The sequence below is a fragment of the Salvelinus alpinus genome, chromosome 26 (assembly GCF_045679555.1).
Source record: "Salvelinus alpinus chromosome 26, SLU_Salpinus.1, whole genome shotgun sequence".
NCBI classification, from domain to species: domain Eukaryota; kingdom Metazoa; phylum Chordata; class Actinopteri; order Salmoniformes; family Salmonidae; genus Salvelinus; species Salvelinus alpinus.
The window spans coordinates 28798223-28822566 of NC_092111.1; the positions used below are offsets into that span (position 1 = coordinate 28798223).

Sequence of the window (24344 nt, forward strand, 5' to 3'; positions counted from 1 at the left end):
ACAAAAGCATATATGTATTTTACACACATACACACAAACACAAAACACACACCTTGTCTCCCTTAGTTCCTGAGATGCCTTGAGCCCCTGGAACACCCATGGGTCCTCTCATACCCTTGTTGCCCTGCAGAGACACAACAACACTTAGATTATATTCCTGCCTAGATGTGTGCCGACTTGTTGGTCAAGTAAAGACAACCACTGATTTAGACTAAACTGTATGTTGTGCTGAGCTGTGCAGAAGTGACTTACTGCCTTGCCGACAAAACCATGTGGCCCTACAGCTCCCCTCTGGCCTCTGTCACCCTGAGGGAGAGAAGGAGAGAGGAGGAGAAAGAGAGGGATCAGAGAGAGAGAGAGAGTTATAGTGATGGTGACTTGTTATAATGATGGATTGTGGGAGAAGATACCTTAGGACCAGGAACACCCTCCATACCAGCTTCACCAGGAAGACCAGGCTCACCCTGACAGAGAGAGAGAGAGAGAGAGAGAGAGAGAGAGAGAGAGAGAGAGAGAGAGAGAGAGAGAGAGAGAGAGAGAGAGAGAGAGAGAGAGAGAGAGAGAGAGAGAGAGAGAGAGAGAGAGAGAGAAAAAAAAAGGATGATTAGTACATAGCGATTAGCACTTCTGTCTTATGAGCTCAACACAAACAGCCAGCCATTATGCTTGGCATGTAGACAGGCCTGGGCTCTAACTGGCTAACACAGCTAATGTTAACGCATAGAAGGATGGCTCTCCTGCATCTCTAACTACAGAAGGAGGAACAGTGGCCCCAGACAACACCTTCTCATTAGAGAGAAAGACAGAGAGAGAGAGAGCGAGAGCAAGAGAGCGAGAGAGCGAGAGAGAGAGAGAGAGAGAGAGAGAGAGAGAGAGAGAGAGAGAGAGAGAGAGAGAGAGAGAGAGAGAGAGAGAGAGAGAGAGAGAGAGAGAGAGAGAGAGAGAGAGAGAGAGAGAGAGAGAGAGAAAGAAAAGAGCGAGCGAGAGAGAGAGAGAGAGAGAGAGAGAGAGAGAGAGAGAGAGAGAGAGAGAGAGAGAGAAAGAAAGAAAGAGAGCGAGAGAGTTAAGATCCTCATATCAGCAACAGCCACAATATAAATCTGCATTCTGGTGTGTGAAAAACAAACAAACACATGAGCAAGTGAGGTGACCTACCTGAGGTCCTGGGGCACCAGACATTCCAACATGGCCTCTGGGACCAGGCTCTCCCTGTAGGGAAACAGAACAGGAAGTGGTTATCAGTTGAGGGAGTCTAAGCACGTTAAATGTCCTTCCTATTTTCTTTATTGTGGTGATGCAGAAGGACAATGAAAGGTGATGATTGGTCATAGCCTTACCTTGCCTCCAGGTCCACCCTTGGTTCCGGGGCTGCCAGGCAAACCCTATCAGAGAGACAAGGTCAAAGAGAAGGTCAAAGGTCAAATAAAGAACTTCTAAGTGACCCCTAATTCTATGTGTCTACTTTACAAGTGACTGTCTTCAAGCTTTTCAGTGATGTTGGTGTCACAGCAGTGGCCAGACAGTGTGTGTGCGCGTGTGTGTGTGTGTGTGTGTGTGTGTGTGTGTGTGTGTGTGTGTGTGTGTGTGTGTGTGTGTGTGTGTGTGTGTGTGTGTGTGTGTGTGTGTGTGTGTGTGGGTGTGTGTGTGTGTGTGTGTGTGTGTGTGTGTGTGTGTGTGTGTGTGTGTGTGTGTGTGTGTGTGTGTGTGTGTGTGTGTGTGTGTGTGTGTGTGTGTGTGTGTGTGTGTGTGTGTGTGTGTGTGTGGCTACTGCCATCGCTGGGTAGATGATAATCTATGTGCCAGTTTTAAAAGTTTGCTACCTTGTTCAACTTTGATGGTGTGTATCATAGAACTCCCAAGCTCCATTACCTCTCTCTCACACACACACACACACACACACACACACACACACACACACACACAAACATTTGATTATGATGAATCACCCGCCGGTGGAGAGATGCAGCAATTTCAAGGTGGTTTAAATTCCAAAAAGGCTCGAGTCTAAGGGTCAAGCTGGACGCTTGCCCAGAAAACACAGATAATTCCCAGCTCGTTTTTTGTCTGTCTGTTTTTTTTGTTCTGTGCATGTGGGGGGTGACTTATGGAGGTGAGGAGACTCACCCTTTACCTGTTCTGGGTGACAATGAGTGGTTAGAGCTGGGTTTGTTTACATGGACTAACTGAGGTCAATCTCTCTCTCTCTCTCTTTCCTTCTCACAATCATAACGATGGGCACACGAACACACACACATTAACACACACATTAACACACGCTTTTGGATACCAAACTTGCTACTCACTGCTGTTCCCTGGTGACCGGGACCACCAGGCCTCCCAGCCTGCCCTGGGGCACCCTGCAGAGAGAGGAAGAAGAGACTCATCATCATCAACATCATCATTATTATCATTATCATCACCACATTATCACCATCACCATTATTAACATCACCATTATCAACATCACTATTATTAACATCACCATTATCAACATCACTATTATTAACATCACCATTATCAACATCCACCTGTATCACCATCACCATTATTAACAGCACTATTATTAACATCACTAGTATTAACATCACCATTATCACCATCACCATAATTAACATCACCATTATCAACATCACTATTATTAACATCACTATTATTAACATCACCATTATCAACATCACCATTATTAACATCACCATCACCATTATCAACATCACCATTATCGCCATCACCTTTATCACCATCACCATTATTAACATCATCATTATCAACATCACCATTATCAACATCACCATTATCAACATCACCTTTATCAACATCACCATTATCAACATCACCATTATCAACATCACCTTTATCAACATCACCATTATTAACATCACCATTATCAACATCACCTTTATCATTGCCATCATCGACATTATCATCATCAACATTATCAACATGACCTTTCTCATCGCCATCATCATCATTATCACCATTACCAACACTGTCTTCATCATCACTATTATCATTGTCGTCGTTATCATTATCCCCACCATTATCATCACCACCATTATCATCACCACCACCAGCAGCAGTATTATCACCACCATTACATCACCATTATCATCATCATTATTATGATCATCTTTATCATCATCACCATATTCATCACCGCCACATCAAATCAAATGTATTTATATAGCCCTTCTTACATCAGTTGATATCTCAAAGTGCTGTACAGAAACCCAGCCTAAAACCCCAAACAGCAAGCAATGCAGGTGTAGAAGCACGGTGGCTAGGAAAAACTCCCTAGAAAGGCCAAAACCTAGGAAGAAACCTAGAGAGGAACCAGGCTATGAGGGGTGGCCAGTCCTCTTCTGGCTGTGCCGGGTGGAGACTTAAATGTAAATGTAAACATGGCCAAGACGTTCAAATGTTCATAAATGACCAGCATGGTCAAATAATAATAATCACAGTAGTTGTCGAGGGTGCAGCAAGTCAGCACCTCAGCACCTCAGGAGTAAATGTCAGTTGGCTTTTCATAGCTGATCATTAAGAGTATCTCTACCGCTCCTGCTGTCTCTAGTAATGTTGATGATGATAATGGTGATGATGATAATAGTGATGATGATAATGGTGATGATGCCTGGCGTAGATTAATCCAAGTAAGATCCAGGGACAGCTACAACTACAGCTACAGGTGCATAGATTACATCTACGCCAGGCCTTACCTTGATTCCAGGGATGCCAGGAGTGCCGTCCTTTCCATCAATACCAGGCAGACCCTGAAACACCAGACAGAAGTTACCATAATACTGTACAGCTAACCATATCTCCAACACAGTTAATAGCTCCGACACAGTAGACTGTGTTGCATTGTAGTAATAGTAGATACCAGACTAGAATATGAACAGTAGACTGTGTTACATTGTAGTAATAGTAGATACCAGACTAGAATATGAACAGTAGACTGTGTTGCATTGTAGTAATAGTAGATACCAGACTAGAATATGGACAGTAGACTGTGTTACATTGTAGTAATAGTAGATACCAGACTAGAATATGGACAGTAGACTGTGTTACATTGTAGTAATAGTAGATACCAGACTAGAATATGAACAGTAGACTGTGTTGTATTGTAGTAATAGTAGATACCAGACTAGAATATGGACAGTAGACTGTGTTACATTGTAGTAATAGTAGATACCAGACTAGAATATGAACAGTAGACTGTGTTACATTGTAGTAATAGTAGATACCAGACTAGAATATGAGCAGTAGACGGTGTTACATTGTAGTAATAGTAGATACCAGACTAGAATATGAACAGTAGACTGTGTTACATTGTAGTAATAGTAGATACCAGACTAGAATATGAACGGTAGACTGTGTTACATTGTAGTAATAGTAGATACCAGACAAGAATATGGACAGTAGACTGTGTTGTATTGTAGTAATAGTAGATACCAGACTAGAATATGAACAATAGACTGTGTTACATTGTAGTAATAGTAGATACCAGACTAGAATATGAACAGTAGACTGTGTTGTATTGTAGTAATAGTAGATACCAGAATAGAATATGAACAGTAGACTGTGTTGTATTGTAGTAATAGTAGATACCAGAATAGAATATGAACAGTAGACTGTGTTGTATTGTAGTAATAGTAGATACCAGAATAGAATATGAACAGTAGACTGTGTTGTATTGTAGTAATAGTAGATACCAGACTAGAATATGAACAGTAGACTGTGTTACATTGTAGTAATAGTAGATACCAGACTATAATATGAACAGTAGACTGTGTTACATTATAGTAATAGTAGATACCAGACTATAATATGAACAATAGACTGTGTTACATTGTAGTAATAGATACCAGGCTAGAATTTGAACAGTAGACTGTGTTACATTGTAGTAATAGTAGATACCAGACTAGAATATGAACAGTAGACTGTGTTACATTGTAGTAATAGTAGATACCAGACTAGAATATGAACAATAGACTGTGTTATATTGTAGTAATAGTAGATACCAGACTAGAATATGAACAGTAGACTGTGTTGCATTGTAGTAATAATAGATACTAGACTAGAATATGAACAGTAGACTGTGTTACATTGTAGTAATAGTAGATACCAGACTAGAATATGAACAGTAGACTGTGTTGTATTGTAGTAATAGTAGATACCAGACTAGAATATGAACAGTAGACTGTGTTGCATTGTAGTAATAGTAGATACTAGACTAGAATATGAACAGTAGACTGTGTTACATTGTAGTAATAGTAGATACCAGACTAGAATATTAAATAGAAGGGGGGGGAAGTCAGGGTGTTCACTCACGTTCTCTCCCTTCTTGCCAACAGCTCCCTGTGGGCCCTTGATACCTCGGCCACCCTGTAGAAAAGATTATTATCATAATCTTCATCAACATCATGTTCATTATCATCATCTTCATCCGTGTGAGTAAGTTAGCTACTGATGAGAAGATGGATAGCTGGTAGATAAAACACTCACCAAATCTCCTTTCTTCCCAGCCTCTCCAGGTGGTCCCTGGGGTCCCTCCTCACCCTACCGGGGAGAGACAAACACTTCTGATCAGATTTATCAATTAAACCCATCAACTCACAATGGGAAATACCAGTTTCCAAGACCTAGATACTTACTGGGGGTCCAGGTTGGCCAACTGGTCCGTTGATGCCTTTGTAACCACGAGGTCCCTGCGAGATATAGGAAATGATAATGAGTCACTTCCTGCTCATTGGCATTTCAGGAAGTAGATTAATGGTCATGCATAGTAATAAATGCCTTGTATGTTTCGACTCTTATTTATATTTATGTATCTCCTTCAGTATCTATGTACATGCTAATGAGCACTAACATGCTAACCACTGTGATAAAAGGATGATTATCAGGTAGCGATTAGTACTTTTGACAAAGATGAGATATACACAAACAGCCAACCATTCTGCTTGGCACCTAGCTGGGCCTGGGCGCTAACTTGACTAACACAGCTAATGCTAAGATGGATGACTCTCCTGGATCATTAACTATAGATGGAGGAACAGTGGCCCCAGACAACACCCAGAGAAAGAGAGAGAAGGGGGGGAGGGGGAAAAAGACAGAGAGAGAGAGAGAGAGAGAGAGAGAGAGAGAGAGAGAGAGAGAGAGAGAGAGAGAGAGTTTGGGATTCTCTCCATATGAGGTAGAGGGATGCAAAGTGTGGTGGATGGAGGGAGTGTGGTAAAGGACCGTAGAGAGGTGTTTTAACTTACCACCTCTCCCTTGGGGCCCATCATTCCAGGGTAACCCCTCAATCCCATAGGACCCTGACATGGAGAGAAAGAGAGTTGAAATAAAGGACATTGTGTCGATGTTGCATATGTAAAAGTGGCATCATATCTGTATTTCATTCTCACAACGTCTGGGCTCTGACCATATTGCTGTACTATAATGTTTTCATAACATTGTGTATCTATACATCGCAGTGTTAGCTGTGCCACTAGAGATTCTGGGTTCGAGTCCAGGCTCTGTCGCAGTCAGTCGCGACTGGGAGACCCATGGGGCGGCGCACAATTGGCCCAGCATCGTCTGGGTTAGGGGAGGGTTTGGCCGGCAGGGATGTCCTTGTCCCATCGCGCACTAGCGACTCCTGTGGCGGGCCGGGCACAGTGCACGCTGACATGGTCGCCAGGTTTACGGTGTTTCCTCCGACACATTGGTGCGGCTGGCTTCCGGGTTAAGTGGGCATTGTGTCAAGAAGGAGTGCGGCTTGGTTGGGTTGTGTTTCGGAGAACGCACGGCTCTTGATCACCTCTCCTGACCTCTCCTGAGTCCGTACGGGAGTTGCAGCGATGAGACAAGACTGTAACTACTAATTGGATACCACGAAATTGGGGAGAAAAAGGGGTAACAAAATATATATACAAAAAATAAACATTGTGTATGTAAGTTCAGTCATAGGTAGATGAAGGTCATTACCGGGGGTCCTGGGATTCCCTGTTCCCCAGAGACGCCGACCTCTCCCTTTGTACCCTGAGAGAGAGAGAGAGAGAGAGAGAGAGAGAGAGAGAGAGAGAGAGAGAGAGAGAGAGAGAGAGAGAGAGAGAGAGAGAGAGAGAGGGGGTGAAGATAGAAATAAAAAGACATAACATCTCAAAGTGTTTCATGTATGTAATGGTGCCAGCTGATTATCTCTTCCACATAACTCCTTAGTAAATAGAAGCTAACTGAAACCGGCCAGTAGAATGAAGTGTTCTCTGTGTGTGTTCATGTTAGTGCCTCTGACTCAGTCACTGAGCAGTGATCAGCAGTGCAGTGCCAGACTGAGACAGACAGAGTGCAGATCAGGTGCTAAACCTTCCTACTCTGGAGGAGTGTCTCAGGTCCCACTGGGGGCTCATTAGCTCTGCTTAAAGCACCAGGCTGAGTAGGCCGCTCTAACTCCTACTCTCTTATCCACTCCACATGTACCTGGCTCTCAACCATCCCTTTCATCTGAACTCGCTGCGTGCTGCCTGGCTGCCCGGGCCAGGCCTGACTAATCTCACCCAGATTAGTGCCAGTCATGTGCCTCAGGGGGCTTCATTAGCGCTAAGCCTGCTTCTTCTACTGGTGTGTGTGTGTGTGTGTGTGTGTGTGTGTGTGTGTGTGTGTGTGTGTGTGTGTGTGTGTGTGTGTGTGTGTGTGTGTGTGTGTGTGTGTGTGTGTGTGTGTGTGTGTGTGTGTGTGTGTGTGTGTGTGTGTGTGTGTGTGTGTGTGTGTGTGTGTGTGTGTGTGTGTGTGTGTGTGTGTGTGTGTGTGTGTGTGTGTGTGTGTGTGTGTGTGTATGTGTGTGTGTGTGTGTGAAAAGACTGCTTTTTGCACCCCCAAATGATTGTAAGATATAAATGATTCAGATAGATCCAGGACCATGCATCTGTAGCCTATTAAACTTTGTTGTGGATGCACTTGCAGGTGTCAATGATTAGACAGAGACCCACAAAACACAGAAACGCTGGGACGTCAATAAACAGATAAGCAGACTCGATAAGACTCACCAGTTTCCCAATGCTACCAGGCTCTCCCAGCACACCAGCACGACCTTTGTGTCCCTAAAAGAGAATATTAGGTTAGTTTACTGTTATAACATCCTTATCACAGTAATAGATGTCCATGCATACCCCACAAGACATGCCAAGTCCAGAACAGACTATGGGAGGCGCACAGTATTACATAGAGCCATGACTACATGGAACTCTATTCCACATCAGGTAAATAATGCAAGCAGTAGAATCAGATTGAAAAAACAGATAAGAATAGACCTTATGGAACAGTGGGGACTGTGAAGAGACACACACAAAGGTACAGACACACACATACACACACAACAGCTAGCACACGCACGCTACACACACATACCTTGTAATATTGTTGTATGGTGATATTACATTTTGTATTGTAGATATGTAGTTGTGTAATAATGTTATATTATGGACTGATTTATCTTTTGTTTTATATGTAATGTTTGCACCCCAGGAAGAGTAGCTGCTGCCTTGGCAACAGCTAATGGGGATCCCTAATAAATAGAAATAGATGTTTAAATCAATGAACTATTTATTCAGCCAATAAATGACAGCGGCACCTACAGGAATACTGTACACAGAATACAGAATAACCTTATTTTGATTTTGATGGGAAAATATCTTGTTTTTTTCCTGATGATGACTCACTTACCTTGACCCCCTGCAGTCCCTGGGGACCCTTAGGCCCTGCTGGGCAGTTGATTGGACACTGTAGCGAGAGAGAGAGAGAGAGAGAGATAGAAAGAAAGAAAGAAAGAAAGAAAGAAAGAAAGAAAGAAAGAAAGAAAGAAAGACAGACAGAAAGACAGAAAGAAAGAAAGAAAGAGGTTGTTGAGAGAGAAAGAGAGGACGGAAGGTACACCAAAACGGTCAATTTTTGCACCCCGGAAGGGTTCTACCCGGAACACAAAATGTTTTTTCTAAGAGTCTATGGGGAGGAGGAAGAGTGAGGAGAACACCAAAGTCAAAAGTCTAAGTATAATTGAATCTCCTCCTCGGCCAAAAGTGAACAAAGCAACATTACAGTATGATGGACATGGATGAAGAGGGCGGGGGGGGGGGGGGGGGGGGTGCATGGATGAAGGAAGTGAGAGGGGATTGAGGGAGGCTGTGAATCCTCTTTCGGTGTCAGATGAAAGGAGAGAGAGGGAGGGAGAGAGAGATAGTTTATGAGAGAAAGAGTGTGAATCTTCTGTGAGAGGACCCCTCTCTAATGAGAGCGAGGGAGGAGGAGAAAAAAGGAGAGAGGAATTGATGAGGACTCTAGAGGACTCTAGTTCCTCCTGTCACTAGAGCTGACACTGCCACACAAACCCCTCCCCTATAACCAGCTCCCCTATAACCAGCTCCCCTATAACCAGCTCCCCTATGTTGGGCACTCAGTATAGGACTTGGCTTAGGACTTGTACTTTTTCTGTAGGGTTTAGTGCCACCAAACCAGAAAGATCTCTGTCTATATCCTGTATCAGAGGCAACACAAGCTATGACCAGACTGCCAGGAACTCTGTCATTGAGGATGGATCCTACATGCTTTGGGCTTGGAGTTTAGTAGAACAGGTACAGTGGAGTAGAACAGATACATTGGAGTTGAACAGGTACAGTGGTGTAGAACAGATACAGTGGGGTAGAACAGATACAGTGGGGTAGAACAGATACAGTGGGGTAGAACAGATACAGTGGGGTAGAACAGATACAGTGGAATAGAACAGATACAGTGGGGTAGAACAGATACAGTGGGGTAGAACAGGTACAGTGGGGTAGAACAGATACAGTGGAGTATAACAGATACAGTGGGGAAAAACAGGTACAGTGGGGTAGAACAGATACAGTGGAATAGAACAGATACAGTGGAGTAGAACAGATACAGTGGGGTAGAACAGATACAGTGGGGTAGAACAGATACAGTGGAGTAGAACAGATACAGTGGGGTAGAACAGATACAGTGGAGTAGAACAGGTACAGTGGGGTAGAACAGATACAGTGGAGTAGAACAGGTACAGTGGAGTAGAACAGATACAGTGGGGTAGAACAGATACAGTGGGGTAGAACAGGTACAGTGGGGTAGAACAGATACAGTGGAGTAGAACAGATACAGTGGAGTATAACAGATACAGTGGAGTAGAACAGATACAGTGGAGTAGAACAGATACAGTGGAGTAGAACAGATACAGTGGAGTAGAACAGATACAGTGGGGTAGAACAGATACAGTGGAGTAGAACAGATACAGTGGAGTAGAACAGGTACAGTGGGGTAGAACAGGTACAGTGGGGTAGAACAGGTACAGTGGAGTAGAACAGATACAGTGGAGTAGAACAGATACAGTGGGGTAGAACAGATACAGTGGAGTAGAACAGATACAGTGGAGTAGAACAGATACAGTGGAGTAGAACAGATACAGTGGAGTAGAACAGGTGCAGTGGGGTAGAACAGGTACAGTGGGGTAGAACAGGTACAGTGGAGTAGAACAGATACAGTGGAGTAGAACAGATACAGTGGAGTAGAACAGATACAGTGGGGTAGAACAGATACAGTGGAGTAGAACAGATACAGTGGAGTAGAACAGATACAGTGGAGTAGAACAGGTACAGTGGGGTAGAACAGGTACAGTGGGGTAGAACAGGTACAGTGGAGTAGAACAGATACAGTGGGGTAGAACAGATACAGTGGAGTTGAACAGATACAGTGGGGTAGAACAGATACAGTGGGGTAGAACAGGTACAGTGGGGTAGAACAGATACAGTGGGGTAGAACAGGTACAGTGGAGTAGAACAGATACAGTGGAGTAGAACAGATACAGTGGGGTAGAACAGATACAGTGGAGTAGAACAGATACAGTGGGGTAGAACAGGTACAGTGGGGTAGAACAGATACAGTGGTGTAGAACAGGTACAGTGGAGTAGAACAGATACAGTGGGGTAGAACAGGTACAGGAGAGTAGAACAGATACAGTGGAGTAGAACAGATACAGTGGGGTAGAACAGGTACAGTGGGGTAGAACAGGTACATAGGAGTAGAACAGATACAGTGGGGTAGAACATGTACAGTGGGGTAGAACAGGTACAGTGGAGTAGAACAGATACAGTGGAGTAGAACAGATACAGTGGAGTAGAATAGATACAGTGGAGGAGAACAGATACAGTGGAGTAGAACAGGTACAGTGGGGTAGAACAAATACAGTGGGGTAGAACATGTACAGTGGAGTAGAACAGATACAGTGGTGTAGAACAGGTACAGTGGGGTAGAACAGGTACAGGATAGTAGAACAGATACAGTGGAGTAGAACAGATACAGTGGGGTAGAACATGTACAGTGGGGTAGAACAGGTACAGTGGAGTAGAACAGATAAAGTGGAGGAGAACAGATACAGTGGAGTAGAACAGATACAGTGGAGTAGAACAGGTACAGTGGTGTAGAACAGATACAGTGGAGTAGAACAGATACAGTGGAGTAGAACAGATACAGTGGAGTAGAACAGATACAGTGGGGTAGAACAGATACAGTGGGGTAGAACAGGTACAGTGGAGTAGAACAGGTACAGTGGAGTATAACAGATTCAGTGGAGTATAACAGATACAGTGGAGTAGAACAGATACAGTGGGGTAGAACAGGTACAGTGGAGTAGAACAGGTACAGTGGAGTATAACAGATACAGTGGAGGAGAACAGATACAGTGGAGTAGAACAGATACAGTGGTGTAGAACAGATACAGTGGAGTAGAACAGATACAGTGGAGTAGAACAGATACAGTGGAGTAGAACAGATACAGTGGAGTAGAACAGATACAGTGGGGTAGAACAGATACAGTGGGGTAGAACAGGTACAGTGGAGTAGAACAGGTACAGTGGAGTAGAACAGATTCAGTGGAGTATAACAGATACAGTGGAGTAGAACAGATACAGTGGGGTAGAACAGGTACAGTGGAGTAGAACAGGTACAGTGGAGTATAACAGATACAGTGGAGGAGAACAGATACAGTGGAGTAGAACAGATACAGTGGTGTAGAACAGATACAGTGGAGTAGAACAGATACAGTGGGGTAGAACAGATACAGTGGGGTAGAACAGGTACAGTGGGGTAGAACAGGTACAGTGGGGTAGAACATATACAGTGGAGTAGAACAGATACAGTGGGGTAGAACAGGTACAGTGGAGTAGAACAGATACAGTGGGGTAGAACAGATACAGTGGAGTAGAACAGATACAGTGGGGTAGAACAGGTACAGTGGAGTAGAACAGATACAGTGGGGTAGAACAGATACAGTGGGGTAGAACAGATACAGTGGAGTAGAACAGATACAGTGGGGTAGAACAGATACAGTGGAGTAGAACAGATACAGTGGGGTAGAACAGATACAGTGGGGTAGAACAGATACAGTGGGGTAGAACAGATACAGTGGGGTAGAACAGGTACAGTGGGGTAGAACAGATACAGTGGAGTAGAACAGATACAGTGGAGTAGAACAGATACAGTGGGGTAGAACAGATACAGTGGGATAGAACAGGTACAGTGGGGTAGAACAGGTACAGTGGGGTAGAACATATACAGTGGAGTAGAACAGATACAGTGGAGTAGAACAGATACAGTGGGGTAGAACAGGTACAGTGGGGTAGAACAGATACAGTGGAGTAGAACAGATACAGTGGAGTAGAACAGATACAGTGGAGTAGAACAGATACAGTGGGGTAGAACAGATACAGTGGGGTAGAACAGATACAGTGGAGTAGAACAGATACAGTGGAGTAGAACAGATACAGTGGAGTAGAACAGATACAGTGGGGTAGAACAGGTACAGTGGAGTAGAACAGATACAGTGGGGTAGAACAGGTACAGTGGAGTAGAACAGGTACAGTGGAGTAGAACAGATACAGTGGAGTAGAACAGGTACAGTGGAGTAGAACAGGTACATTGGAGTTGAACAGGTACAGTGGGGTAGAACAGATACAGTGGAGTAGAACAGATACAGTGGAGTAGAACAGATACAGTGGAGTAGAACAGATACAGTGGGGTAGAACAGGTACAGTGGGGTACAACAGGTACATTGGAGTTGAACAGGTACAGTGGGGTAGAACAGGTACAGTGGAGTAGAACAGATACAGTGGAGTAGAACAGATACAGTGGAGTAGAACAGGTACAGTGGAGTAGAACAGGTACAGTGGAGTAGAACAGATACAGTGGAGTAGAACAGATACAGTGGAGTAGAACAGGTACAGTGGGGTAGAACAGGTACAGTGGGGTAGAACAGATACAGTGGAGTAGAACAGATACAGTGTGGTAGAACAGATACAGTGGAGTAGAACAGATACAGTGGGGTAGAACAGATACAGTGGGGTAGAACATATACAGTGGAGTAGAACAGATACAGTGGAGTAGAACAGATACAGTGGGGTAGAACAGATACAGTGGAGTAGAACAGATACAGTGGAGTAGAACAGGTACAGTGGAGTAGAACAGATACAGTGGAGTAAAACAGATACAGTGGAGTAGAACAGGTACAGTGGAGTAGAACAGATACAGTGGAGTAGAACAGATACAGTGGAGTAGAATAGATACAGTGGGGTAGAACAGATACAGTGGAGTAGAACAGATACAGTGGGGTAGAACAGATACAGTGGAGTAGAACAGATACAGTGGAGTAGAACAGATACAGTGGGGTAGAACAGATACAGTGGAATAGAACAGATACAGTGGAGTAGAACAGATAAAGTGGAGTAGAACAGATACAGTGGAGTAGAACAGATACAGTGGAATAGAACAGATACAGTGGAGTAGAACAGGTACATTGGAGTTGAACAGGTACAGTGGAGTAGAACAGATACAGTGGAATAGAACAGATACAGTGGAGGAGAACAGATACAGTGGGGTAGAACAGATACAGTGGAATAGAACAGATACAGTGGAGGAGAACAGATACAGTGGGGTAGAACAGATACAGTGGAATAGAACAGATACAGTGGAGTAGAACAGATACAGTGGAGTAGAACAGATACAGTGGAGTAGAACAGATACAGTGGAATAGAACAGATACAGTGGAGTAGAACAGATACAGTGGAGTAGAACAGATACAGTGGAGTAGAACAGATACAGTGGAGTAGAACAGGTACAGTGGAGTATAACAGATACAGTGGGGTAGAACAGATACAGTGGAGTAGAACAGATACAGTGGAGTAGAACAGATACAGTGGAATAGAACAGATACAGTGGAGGAGAACAGATACAGTGGGGTAGAACAGATACAGTGGAATAGAACAGATACAGTGGAGTAGAACAGATACAGTGGAGTAGAACAGATACAGTGGAGTAGAACAGATACAGTGGAGTAGAACAGATACAGTGGAGTAGAACAGGTACATTGGAGTTGAACAGGTACAGTGGAGTATAACAGATACAGTGGTGTAGAACAGATACAGTGGAGTAGAACAGATACAGTGGAGTAGAACAGATACAGTGGAGTAGAACAGGTTCAGTCGGGTAGAACAGATACATTGGAGTTGAACAGGTACATTGGAGTTGAACAGATACAGTGGGGTAGAACAGATACATTGGAGTTGAACAGGTACATTGGAGTTGAACAGATACAGTGGGGTAGAACAGATACAGTGGAGTTGAACAGGTACAGTGGAGGAGAACAGATACAGTGGGGTAGAACAGATACAGTGGAATAGAACAGATACAGTGGAGTAGAACAGATACAGTGGAGTAGAACAGATACAGTGGAGTAGAACAGATACAGTGGAATAGAACAGATACAGTGGAGTAGAACAGATACAGTGGAGTAGAACAGATACAGTGGAGTAGAACAGATACAGTGGAGTAGAACAGGTACATTGGAGTTGAACAGGTACAGTGGAGTATAACAGATACAGTGGGGTAGAACAGATACAGTGGAGTAGAACAGATACAGTGGAGTAGAACAGATACAGTGGAATAGAACAGATACAGTGGAGGAGAACAGATACAGTGGGGTAGAACAGATACAGTGGAATAGAACAGATACAGTGGAGTAGAACAGATACAGTGGAGTAGAACAGATACAGTGGAGTAGAACAGATACAGTGGAGTAGAACAGATACAGTGGAGTAGAACAGGTACATTGGAGTTGAACAGGTACAGTGGAGTATAACAGATACAGTGGTGTAGAACAGATACAGTGGAGTAGAACAGATACAGTGGAGTAGAACAGATACAGTGGGGTAGAACAGATACAGTGGAGTAGAACAGGTACAGTCGGGTAGAACAGATACATTGGAGTTGAACAGGTACATTGGAGTTGAACAGATACAGTGGGGTAGAACAGATACAGTGGGGTAGAACAGATACAGTGGAGTTGAACAGGTACAGTGGAGTAGAACAGGTACAGTGGAGTAGAACAGGTACAGTGGAGTAGAACAGGTACAGTCGGGTAGAACAGATACATTGGAGTTGAACAGATACAGTGGGGTAGAACAGATACAGTGGAGTTGAACAGGTACAGTGGAGTAGAACAGGTACAGTGGAGTAGAACAGGTACAGTGGAGTAGAACAGGTACAGTGGAGTAGAACAGGTACAGTCGGGTAGAACAGATACATTGGAGTTGAACAGGTACATTGGAGTTGAACAGATACAGTGGAGTAGAACAGATACAGTGGAGTAGAACAGGTACAGCCGGGTAGAACAGATACAGTGGAGTTGAACAGGTACAGTGGAGTTGAACAGGTACATTGGAGTAGTACAGATAGAAACAGAAAAGACAAACGACAGGAGGAGGTGTAGAGGGATCTTACCTGGAAGTCTGCGCTGCCCTCCTCTCCGCCCAAGAACTTCCCTGGAGGTCCCTAGAGAAAGAGAGAGTGACAACAATATATGTTTGAATAGAGAAATATGCAAAGAAGACAGAAGACAGATGAAGTGAGCGAGAGAGAGAGAGAGAGAGAGAGAGAGAGAGAGAGAGAGAGAGAGAGAGAGAGAGAGAGAGAGAGAGAGAGAGAGAGAGAGAGAGAGAGAGAGAGAGAGAGAGAGAGAGAGAGAGAGAGAGAAAGAGGAAGACTAGGGAGATCATTGTTTAAGACAGTGCTGAGGCAGCTGTTCTGACTGTGTGTATACTGAGTTTCAGTACAACATGGCCCCCCTCAGCTGAGGTATTCAGGGAGCAGTGAGATGAGACAGGGGAGCCAGATCTAATGGGACTTTATTTACTCTGCAACACCGGTAAACCAAGACAAATAGACTCCCCATGGCTGGGAGCATCACTCTCTGTGAGGCTGCTCCCCACCTGAAATCACTCACTGTGTACATTGTAGAAGAACTGGGGAGCTAAGAGACACACACAGCTCTGTCTACAATTATGCTTCATTGAGCTGCTCTGGGGAGCGTACTGGTACACTTACTGGTGAGAATGTACTGGTCATCTGGACTGGGATTATTGGGTTATCTCTGGAACAATGGTTTCTTGCTTGTAACGAAACGTTTTTCTTTTGCGGTAAGTTATTGGTTTCTTACACGTTTTATTTATTACTTATTACAGCCCACAACATCTTACTGGTTTCCTACAAGTTTTAATTTACTGGTTTTTATTACTAGGTTTGTACTTGCTGGTTTGCCGGTTTGGTGGTAGGTGTGTACTTACTGGTTTTTACTTGTACTACATGTTGTTTTACTAGTTTCTTGCTGGTTCTAGGTGTAAACTTACTGGTTTTTACTTGTACTACATGTTGTTTTACTAGTTTCTTGCTGGTTCTAGGTGTAAACTTACTGGTTTTTACTTGTACTACATGTTGTTTTACTAGTTTCTTGCTGGTTCTAGGTGTAAACTTACTGGTTTTTACTTGTACTACATGTTGTTTTACTAGTTTCTTGCTGGTTCTAGGTGTAAACTTACTGGTTTTTACTTGTAATACAAGTTGTTTTACTAGTTTCTTGCTGGTTCTAGGTGTAAACTTACTGGTTTTTACTTGTACTACATGTTGTTTTACTAGTTTCTTGCTGGTTCTAGGTGTAAACTTACTGTTTTTTACTTGTACTACATGTTGTTTTACTAGTTTCTTGCTGGTTCTAGGTGTAAACTTACTGGTTTTTACTTGTACTACATGTTGTTTTACTAGTTTCTTGCTGGTTCTAGGTGTAAACTTACTGGTTTTCCTGGCGGTCCTGGAATTCCTGGATGTCCAGGTGCTCCCAATATGCCCTGAGAGAAGAGGGAGCAAGAGGATGGTGGGAATGAAATGATGAAGATGAAGAGTAGCTAACAGATTCTGTAACGTATGCTATCTGACATAAGACAACAATGGTAAGGGTCTTACTTGAGATCCAGTCTGTCCAATTTTACCGGGAAGGCCGATTGGGCCCGGGGCTCCCTAAAGACAAAGAGGAAGAGAAAAAGACGGGGATCTTCATCCATCTGGCAGAAGAGGATACACTGCCAATGCAATTCAGTTCAGAATGTAATATGTAGTGTCTGACTAGTTCCAGAAGAGGATACACTGCCAATGCAATTTAGTTCAGAATGTAATATGTAGTGTCTGACTAGTTCCAGAAGAGGGTATACACTGCCAATGCAATTCAGTTTAGAATGTAATATGTAGTGTCTGACTAGTTCCAGAAGAGGATACACTGCCAATGTAATTCAGTTCAGAATGTAATATGTAGTGTCTGACTAGTTCCAGAAGAGGGTATACACTGCCAATGCAATTCAGTTTAGAATGTAATATGTAGTGTCTGACTAGTTCCAGAAGAGGGTATACACTGCCAATGTAATTCAGTTCAGAATGTAATATGTAGTGTCTGACTAGTTCCAGAAGAGGGTATACACTGCCAATGTAATTCAGTTCAGAATGTAATATGTAGTGTCTGACTAGTTCCAGAAGAGGGTATACACTGCCAATGCAATTCAGTTCAGAATGTAATATGTAGTGTCTGATTAGTTCCAGAAGAGGATACACTGCCAATGTAATTCAGTTCAGAATGTAATATGTAGTGTCTGACTAGTTCCAGAAGAGGATACACTGCCAATGTAATTCAGTTCAGAATGTAATATGTAGTGTCTGACTAGTTCCAGAAGAGGATACACTGCCAATGTAATTCAGTTCAGAATGTAATATGTAGTGTCTGACTAGTTCCAGAAGAGGGTATACACTGCCAATGTAATTCAGTTCAGAATGTAATATGTAGTGTCTGACTAGTTACTTTTTGGGGAGGAAGTTGTCTTTAATTATAGGGATATAATTAACAAATAGCTACTTACAGCCAGACCAGGCAGTCCGGGTCCCTACAGAGAGAGAGAGAGAGAGAGAGAGAGAAGGAAAGGGAAAGGGGAATGAGAGATTAGTTAAGTATGTGATTAGATTAGTTAAGTCTTTGTAATCATATAATCACAAACAAATGTGCATAATAACTCATGTATGATTTGTTTCAACAATTATCTTATTTTAATTCAATTAAGAGCAGATGTGTCTACAGAGACAGAACACTAGACAGACAGTGTTCATCAATCTAACCCAGACAAAGAGAAAGCAATCAATGTGTGTTCAATGTTTAATGTGTCATAATAAGTAATGGAATTCATTTAATTCAATGCTTCATCCGAGCATATCACTAACTGACTCCACTCTGTCAATACAGTACAGTCTGTCAAGTAGTCTGTCAAATATAGCTACACACCACCACCTAGTGTGCTTTACTGTAACTACATGTAGTCTTACTCAACCTGCCTTAACCACAGATCTAGGATCAGATTACCCTGACTCCAAATAATTTGCGGGATGAACAAATATCTGACCCTGTATCAGAGGTATTGGACCCACTGTACACGGCTGTTGGACGAGACTAGTTATAACATTGTAAATCAGTTAGCTGCTGAAAGCTGTTGTGCCAGTGTTATGTAGCCCCCATGACTAGGGTCTCCCCCATACCTCTGTAATCCTAGTTAGGTCATGTGGTCGGGTAAAACTCTGGGCCCTACTGATGACGGAGGGTTAGTTCCAGTGGATTTGTAGTGTTCAGGCTATATGTAGTCTGTACTGAACAGTGTTCAGGTTCTGTTGAGTTAGTACTTACAGTTGGTCCAGGTTCACCACCAGGCCCAGGCTGGCCCTGTAGAAAACAACAATAAACAACAACAACATGAGGGTTTATTCTCTCATAGTTTGCATACAATGTAGACTCCCACCATGGTCCTTACCTTAGGTCCAGGGTTCCCGACAGGACCCCGATCTCCCTTTGCTCCAATCAAACCCTGGAGACGTAGAGAGATAGAGCGATGTGTTCAGTCAGTAAGATCGGGTTGGATCACCAATAGTGTTACTTCAGTTCTGCACTTCAATAATGAGGTTGTGGTAAATATTAGAATGGTTTGTATTCATTATGTGCTCTAATAACACAGCACTGTAAGGAGACTTCTGTCTCTTCTAATGCTAAACTTTTATTGAACAGCCTGCTACTTTTTCAGGACTCACACCCACAGTTCACAAACAAGTGCAGGGGCAGCACTTTGAAATGAAGGTGACAGATTGCACCTTTAGTGCCTGCCAGAGCCTGGGGATTATGACATCTACTATACATGAGACCTGAATTCTCATTACAGCACTGAGACTATCAGTAGTCTGATTGGACTTGACACTTCCAGGTAATCGGCAGGAAAACTAGGATTGAGATTCCGGGCCGGATTACAGGGTAAATCCCTGTGGAATGTTTCTCAGCATGTGACTGTGAGACCTGCAGAGTGTGTTTCCGTTACCTTATTTAGAGAGAAGCAGTTTCCTGAAAACAGCCAACTTCATAACAACATAAAGCTCAGTCTATCTAGCTAGGTTACAGTACATCAATGCATCAGGACTTACATCAATGCTTTTCACTCCTACAGGTTTACACAAACACACAAACATTGTGTCTATTTTCTCTTTCTCACTCTCTTTCTCTCTCTCTCTCTCTTTCTCCCTCACAAAATAATCAATTTCTCTCTCTCTTTCTCTCTTTTTCCCTCACAAACTCATCCATTTTTTAACTCTCTCTTTCTTTCTCTCTCTCTTTCTACTTCACATTTTCTTTGTCTTGTTGTCAGTCTCTTACAGACACACTTAGCAGCTGATAGACAGGAGACTTACGTCAATGCCGTTCTCTCCTGGAGCTCCATCTGGACCATGTTCACCTGGCTCCCCCTTCAAGCCCTGAGAACAGAGACACAGCCATAGTCAGGTATACACACACACACATCAGAGATATTGTCAGTGTAAAGTGAACACACTCACACAAACACTATTGAACATGCACACAAACGCACGCACACACACAAAAGAGATGGCCGCCTCGCTTCGCGTTCCTTGGAAAATATGCAGTTTTTTGTTTTTTTATGTGTTATTTCTTACATCGGTACCCCAGGTAATCTTAGGTTTCATTACATACAGTCGGGAGGAACTACTGAATATACGATTAACGTCAACTCATCATCGTTCCTACCAGGAATATGACTTTCCCGAAACGGATCCAGTGTTTTGCCTTCCACCCAATACAATGGATCTGATCCCAGCCGGCGACCCTGTGCGACGCCGAAAAAGGGGCAAACGAGGCGGTCTCGTGGTCAGGCTTCGGAGACGGGCACATCGCGCTCCACTCCCTAGCATACTACTCGCCAATGTCCAGTCTCTTGACAATAAGGTTGATGAAATCCGAGCACGGGTAGCATTCCAGAGAGACATCAGGGATTGCAACGTGCTCTGCTTCACGGAAACATGGCTAACTCAAGGGACGCTAACGGAGTCGGTGCAGCCAGCTGGTTTCTTCATGCATCGCGCCGACAGAAACAAACATCTTTCCGGTAAGAAGAGGGGCGGGGGGGTATGCCTTATGATTAACGAGAAGTGGTGTGATCATCATAACAACACACAGGAACTCAAGTCATTCTGTTCACCTGATCTAGAACTCCTCACAATCAAATGTCGACCGCATTATCTACCAAGGGAATTCTCTTCAATCATAATCACAGCCGTATATATTCCCCCCCAAGCAGACACATCGATGGCCCTGAACGAACTTTATCTGACTCTTTGTAAACTGGAAACCACACACCCTGAGGCTGCATTCATCGTAGCTGGGGATTTTAACAAGGCTAATCTAAAAACAAAACTCCCTAAATTCTATCAGCATATCGATTGTGCTACCAGGGCTGGAAAAACCCTAGATCATTGTTATACTAATTTCCGCGATGCATATAAGGCCCTCCCCCGCCCCCCTTTCGGAAAAGCTGACCACGACTCCATTTTGTTGATTCCAGCCTACAAACAGAAACTCAAACAACAAGCTCCCGCGCTCAGGTCTGTCCAACGCTGGTCCGACCAATCTGAATCCACGCTTCAAGACTGCTTCGATCACGCGGATTGGAATATGTTCCGCATCGCGTCCAACAACAATATTGACGAATATGCTGATTCGGTGAGCGAGTTCATTAGGAAGTGCATTGACGATGTCGTACCCACAGCAACGATTAAAACATTCCCAAACCAGAAACCGTGGATTGACGGCAGCATTCGCGTGAAACTGAAAGCGCGAACCACTGCTTTTAACCAGGGCAAGGTGACCGGAAGCATGACCGAATACAAACAGTGTAGCTATTCTCTCCGCAAGGCAATCAAACAGGCTAAGTCCCAGTACAGAGACAAAATCGAGTCGCAATTCAACAGCTCAGACACAAGAGGTATGTGGCAGGGTCTACAGTCAATCACGGATTACAAAAAGAAAACCAGCCCCGTCGCGGACCAGGATGTCTTGCTCCCAGACAGGCTAAACAACTTTTTTGCCCGCTTTGAGGACAATACAGTGCCACTGACACGGCCCCCTACCAAAACCTGCGGGCTCTCCTTCACTGCAGCCGAGGTGAGTAAAACATTTAAACGTGTTAACCCTCGCAAGGCTGCAGGCCCAGACGGCATTCCCAGCCGCGTCCTCAGAGCATGCGCAGACCAGCTGGCTGGTGTGTTTACGGACATATTCAATCAATCCTTATCCCAGTCTGCTGTTCCCACATGCTTCAAGAGGGCCACCATTGTTCCTGTTCCCAAGAAAGCTAAGGTAACTGAGCTAAACGACTACCGCCCCGTAGCACTCACTTCCGTCATCATGAAGTGCTTTGAGAGACTAGTCAAGGACCATATCACCTCCACCCTACCGGACACCCTAGACCCACTCCAATTTGCTTACCGACCCAATAGGTCCACAGACGACGCAATCGCAACCACACTGCACACTGCCCTAACCCATCTGGACAAGAGGAATACCCATGTGAGAATGCTGTTCATCGATTACAGCTCAGCATTTAACACCATAGTACCCTCCAAACTCGTCATCAAGCTCGAGACCCTGGGTCTCGACCCCGCCCTGTGCAACTGGGTCCTGGACTTCCTGACGGGCCGCCCCCAGGTGGTGAGGGTAGGTAACAACATCTCCACCCCGCTGATCCTCAACACTGGGGCCCCACAAGGGTGCGTTCTGAGCCCTCTCCTGTACTCCCTGTTCACCCACGACTGCGTGGCCATGCACGCCTCCAACTCAATCATCAAGTTTGCGGATGACACTACAGTGGTAGGCTTGATTACCAACAACGACGAGACGGCCTACAGGGAGGAGGTGAGGGCCCTCGGAGTGTGGTGTCAGGAAAATAACCTCACACTCAACGTCAACAAAACAAAGGAGATGATTGTGGACTTCAGGAAACAGCAGAGGGAGCACCCCCCTATCCACATCGACGGGTCAGTAGTGGAGAAGGTGGAAAGTTTTAAGTTCCTCGGTGTACACATCACGGACAAACTGAATTGGTCCACCCACACAGACAGCGTTGTGAAGAAGGCGCAGCAGCGCCTCTTCAACCTCAGGAGGCTGAAGAAATTCGGCTTGTCACCAAAAGCACTCACAAACTTCTACAGATGCACAATCGAGAGCATCCTGTCGGGCTGTATCACCGCCTGGTACGGCAACTGCTCCGCCCACAACCGTAGGGCTCTCCAGAGGGTAGTGAGGTCTGCAGAACGCATCACCAGGGGCAAACTACCTGCCCTCCAGGACACCTACACCACCCGATGTCACAGGAAGGCCATAAAGATCATCAAGGACAACAACCACCCAAGCCACTGCCTGTTCACCCCGCTATCATCCAGAAGGCGAGGTCAGTACAGGTGCATCAAAGCAGGGACCGAGAGACTGAAAAACAGCTTCTATCTCAAGGCCATCAGACTGTTAAACAGCCACCACTAACATTTAGCGGCCGCTGCCAACATACTGACTCAACTCCAGCCACTTTAAAAATGGGAATTGATGGAAATTATGTAAAAATGTACCACTAGCCACTTTAAACAATGCCACTTAATATAATGTTTACATACCCTACATTACCCATCTCATATGTATATACTGTACTCTATATCATCTACTGCATCTTGCCATCTTTATGTAATACATGTACCACTAGCCACTTTAAACTATGCCACTTTATGTTTACATACCCTACAGTACTCATCTCATATGTATATACCGTACTCTATACCATCTACTGCATCTGCCATGCCGTTCTGTACCACCACTCATTCATATATCTTTATGTACATATTCTTTATCCCTTTACACTTGTGTGTGTGTGTAAGGTAGTAGTTGTGGAATTGTTAGGTTAGATTACTTGTTGGTTATTACTGCATTGTCGGAACTAGAAGCACAAGCATTTCGCTACACTCGCATTAACATCTGCTAACCATGTGTATGTGACTAATAAAATTTGATTTGATTTGATTTGACCCTTGAATATGCACACACACACACATACGCATATACAGTAACTTACTGTTGGGCCAGGAGGACCAGGAGGTCCTTTCTCCCCCTGTGAAGAGAGAGAGGAACAAGAAAGAAAGACATGATATTAACAATTGGTATTGTATGTTCACTACTTTCTGAGATTGACGACATGGAAGTCAGTTTATGTAGATTACGAAGTCCTTGACATAGCATTCCTTAATGACAGCCCCTTGTTGATCTGGAAGGAATGGTGGAACCTCCCCTGACCCAAACAGAAGACTATGGCTATATCTCAATCCCAAACAGTGACTTCTTTACCTTATCTCCTTTCCTCAATCTGAACAGACTTTTCCTATAAATTCTGGACAAGTGAAAGTTAATTCCTGGTAGGCACCCTAGTAACAATTTTTAATTACTCATTACTCCCACATTTATCAACTATTTACTAATCATAAGTAAAGTATTTTTGCAGTCCCTAATCTAAAGTGTTATTTAACCCTAACCCTAACCTTTACATAACCCTAACCTAACCCTAAATGGTGTGCAATTT

The 24344-nt window shown here is 43.9% G+C and overlaps 1 protein-coding gene across 1 annotated transcript in view; it reads right to left on the reverse strand.

Annotated features, from left to right (window-relative positions):
• LOC139555091 (collagen alpha-2(IX) chain-like) overlaps positions 1-24344 on the reverse strand; it is a 31862-nt gene that overhangs the window by 3816 nt on the left and 3702 nt on the right. The window contains exons 3-24 of the mRNA XM_071368570.1: positions 23844-23879; positions 20125-20187; positions 19203-19256; positions 19079-19114; positions 18267-18290; positions 17326-17379; positions 17157-17210; positions 15811-15861; positions 8701-8757; positions 8025-8078; positions 6967-7020; positions 6261-6314; positions 5652-5705; positions 5503-5556; positions 5329-5382; positions 3714-3767; positions 2304-2357; positions 1338-1382; positions 1156-1209; positions 411-464; positions 253-306; positions 53-124 (exon numbers count right to left, since the gene is read on the reverse strand). Of these exons, the coding sequence (XP_071224671.1) occupies positions 53-124; positions 253-306; positions 411-464; positions 1156-1209; positions 1338-1382; positions 2304-2357; positions 3714-3767; positions 5329-5382; positions 5503-5556; positions 5652-5705; positions 6261-6314; positions 6967-7020; positions 8025-8078; positions 8701-8757; positions 15811-15861; positions 17157-17210; positions 17326-17379; positions 18267-18290; positions 19079-19114; positions 19203-19256; positions 20125-20187; positions 23844-23879 (1140 nt within the window). The remainder of the gene's footprint in view (positions 1-52; positions 125-252; positions 307-410; positions 465-1155; positions 1210-1337; positions 1383-2303; positions 2358-3713; positions 3768-5328; positions 5383-5502; positions 5557-5651; positions 5706-6260; positions 6315-6966; positions 7021-8024; positions 8079-8700; positions 8758-15810; positions 15862-17156; positions 17211-17325; positions 17380-18266; positions 18291-19078; positions 19115-19202; positions 19257-20124; positions 20188-23843; positions 23880-24344) is intronic.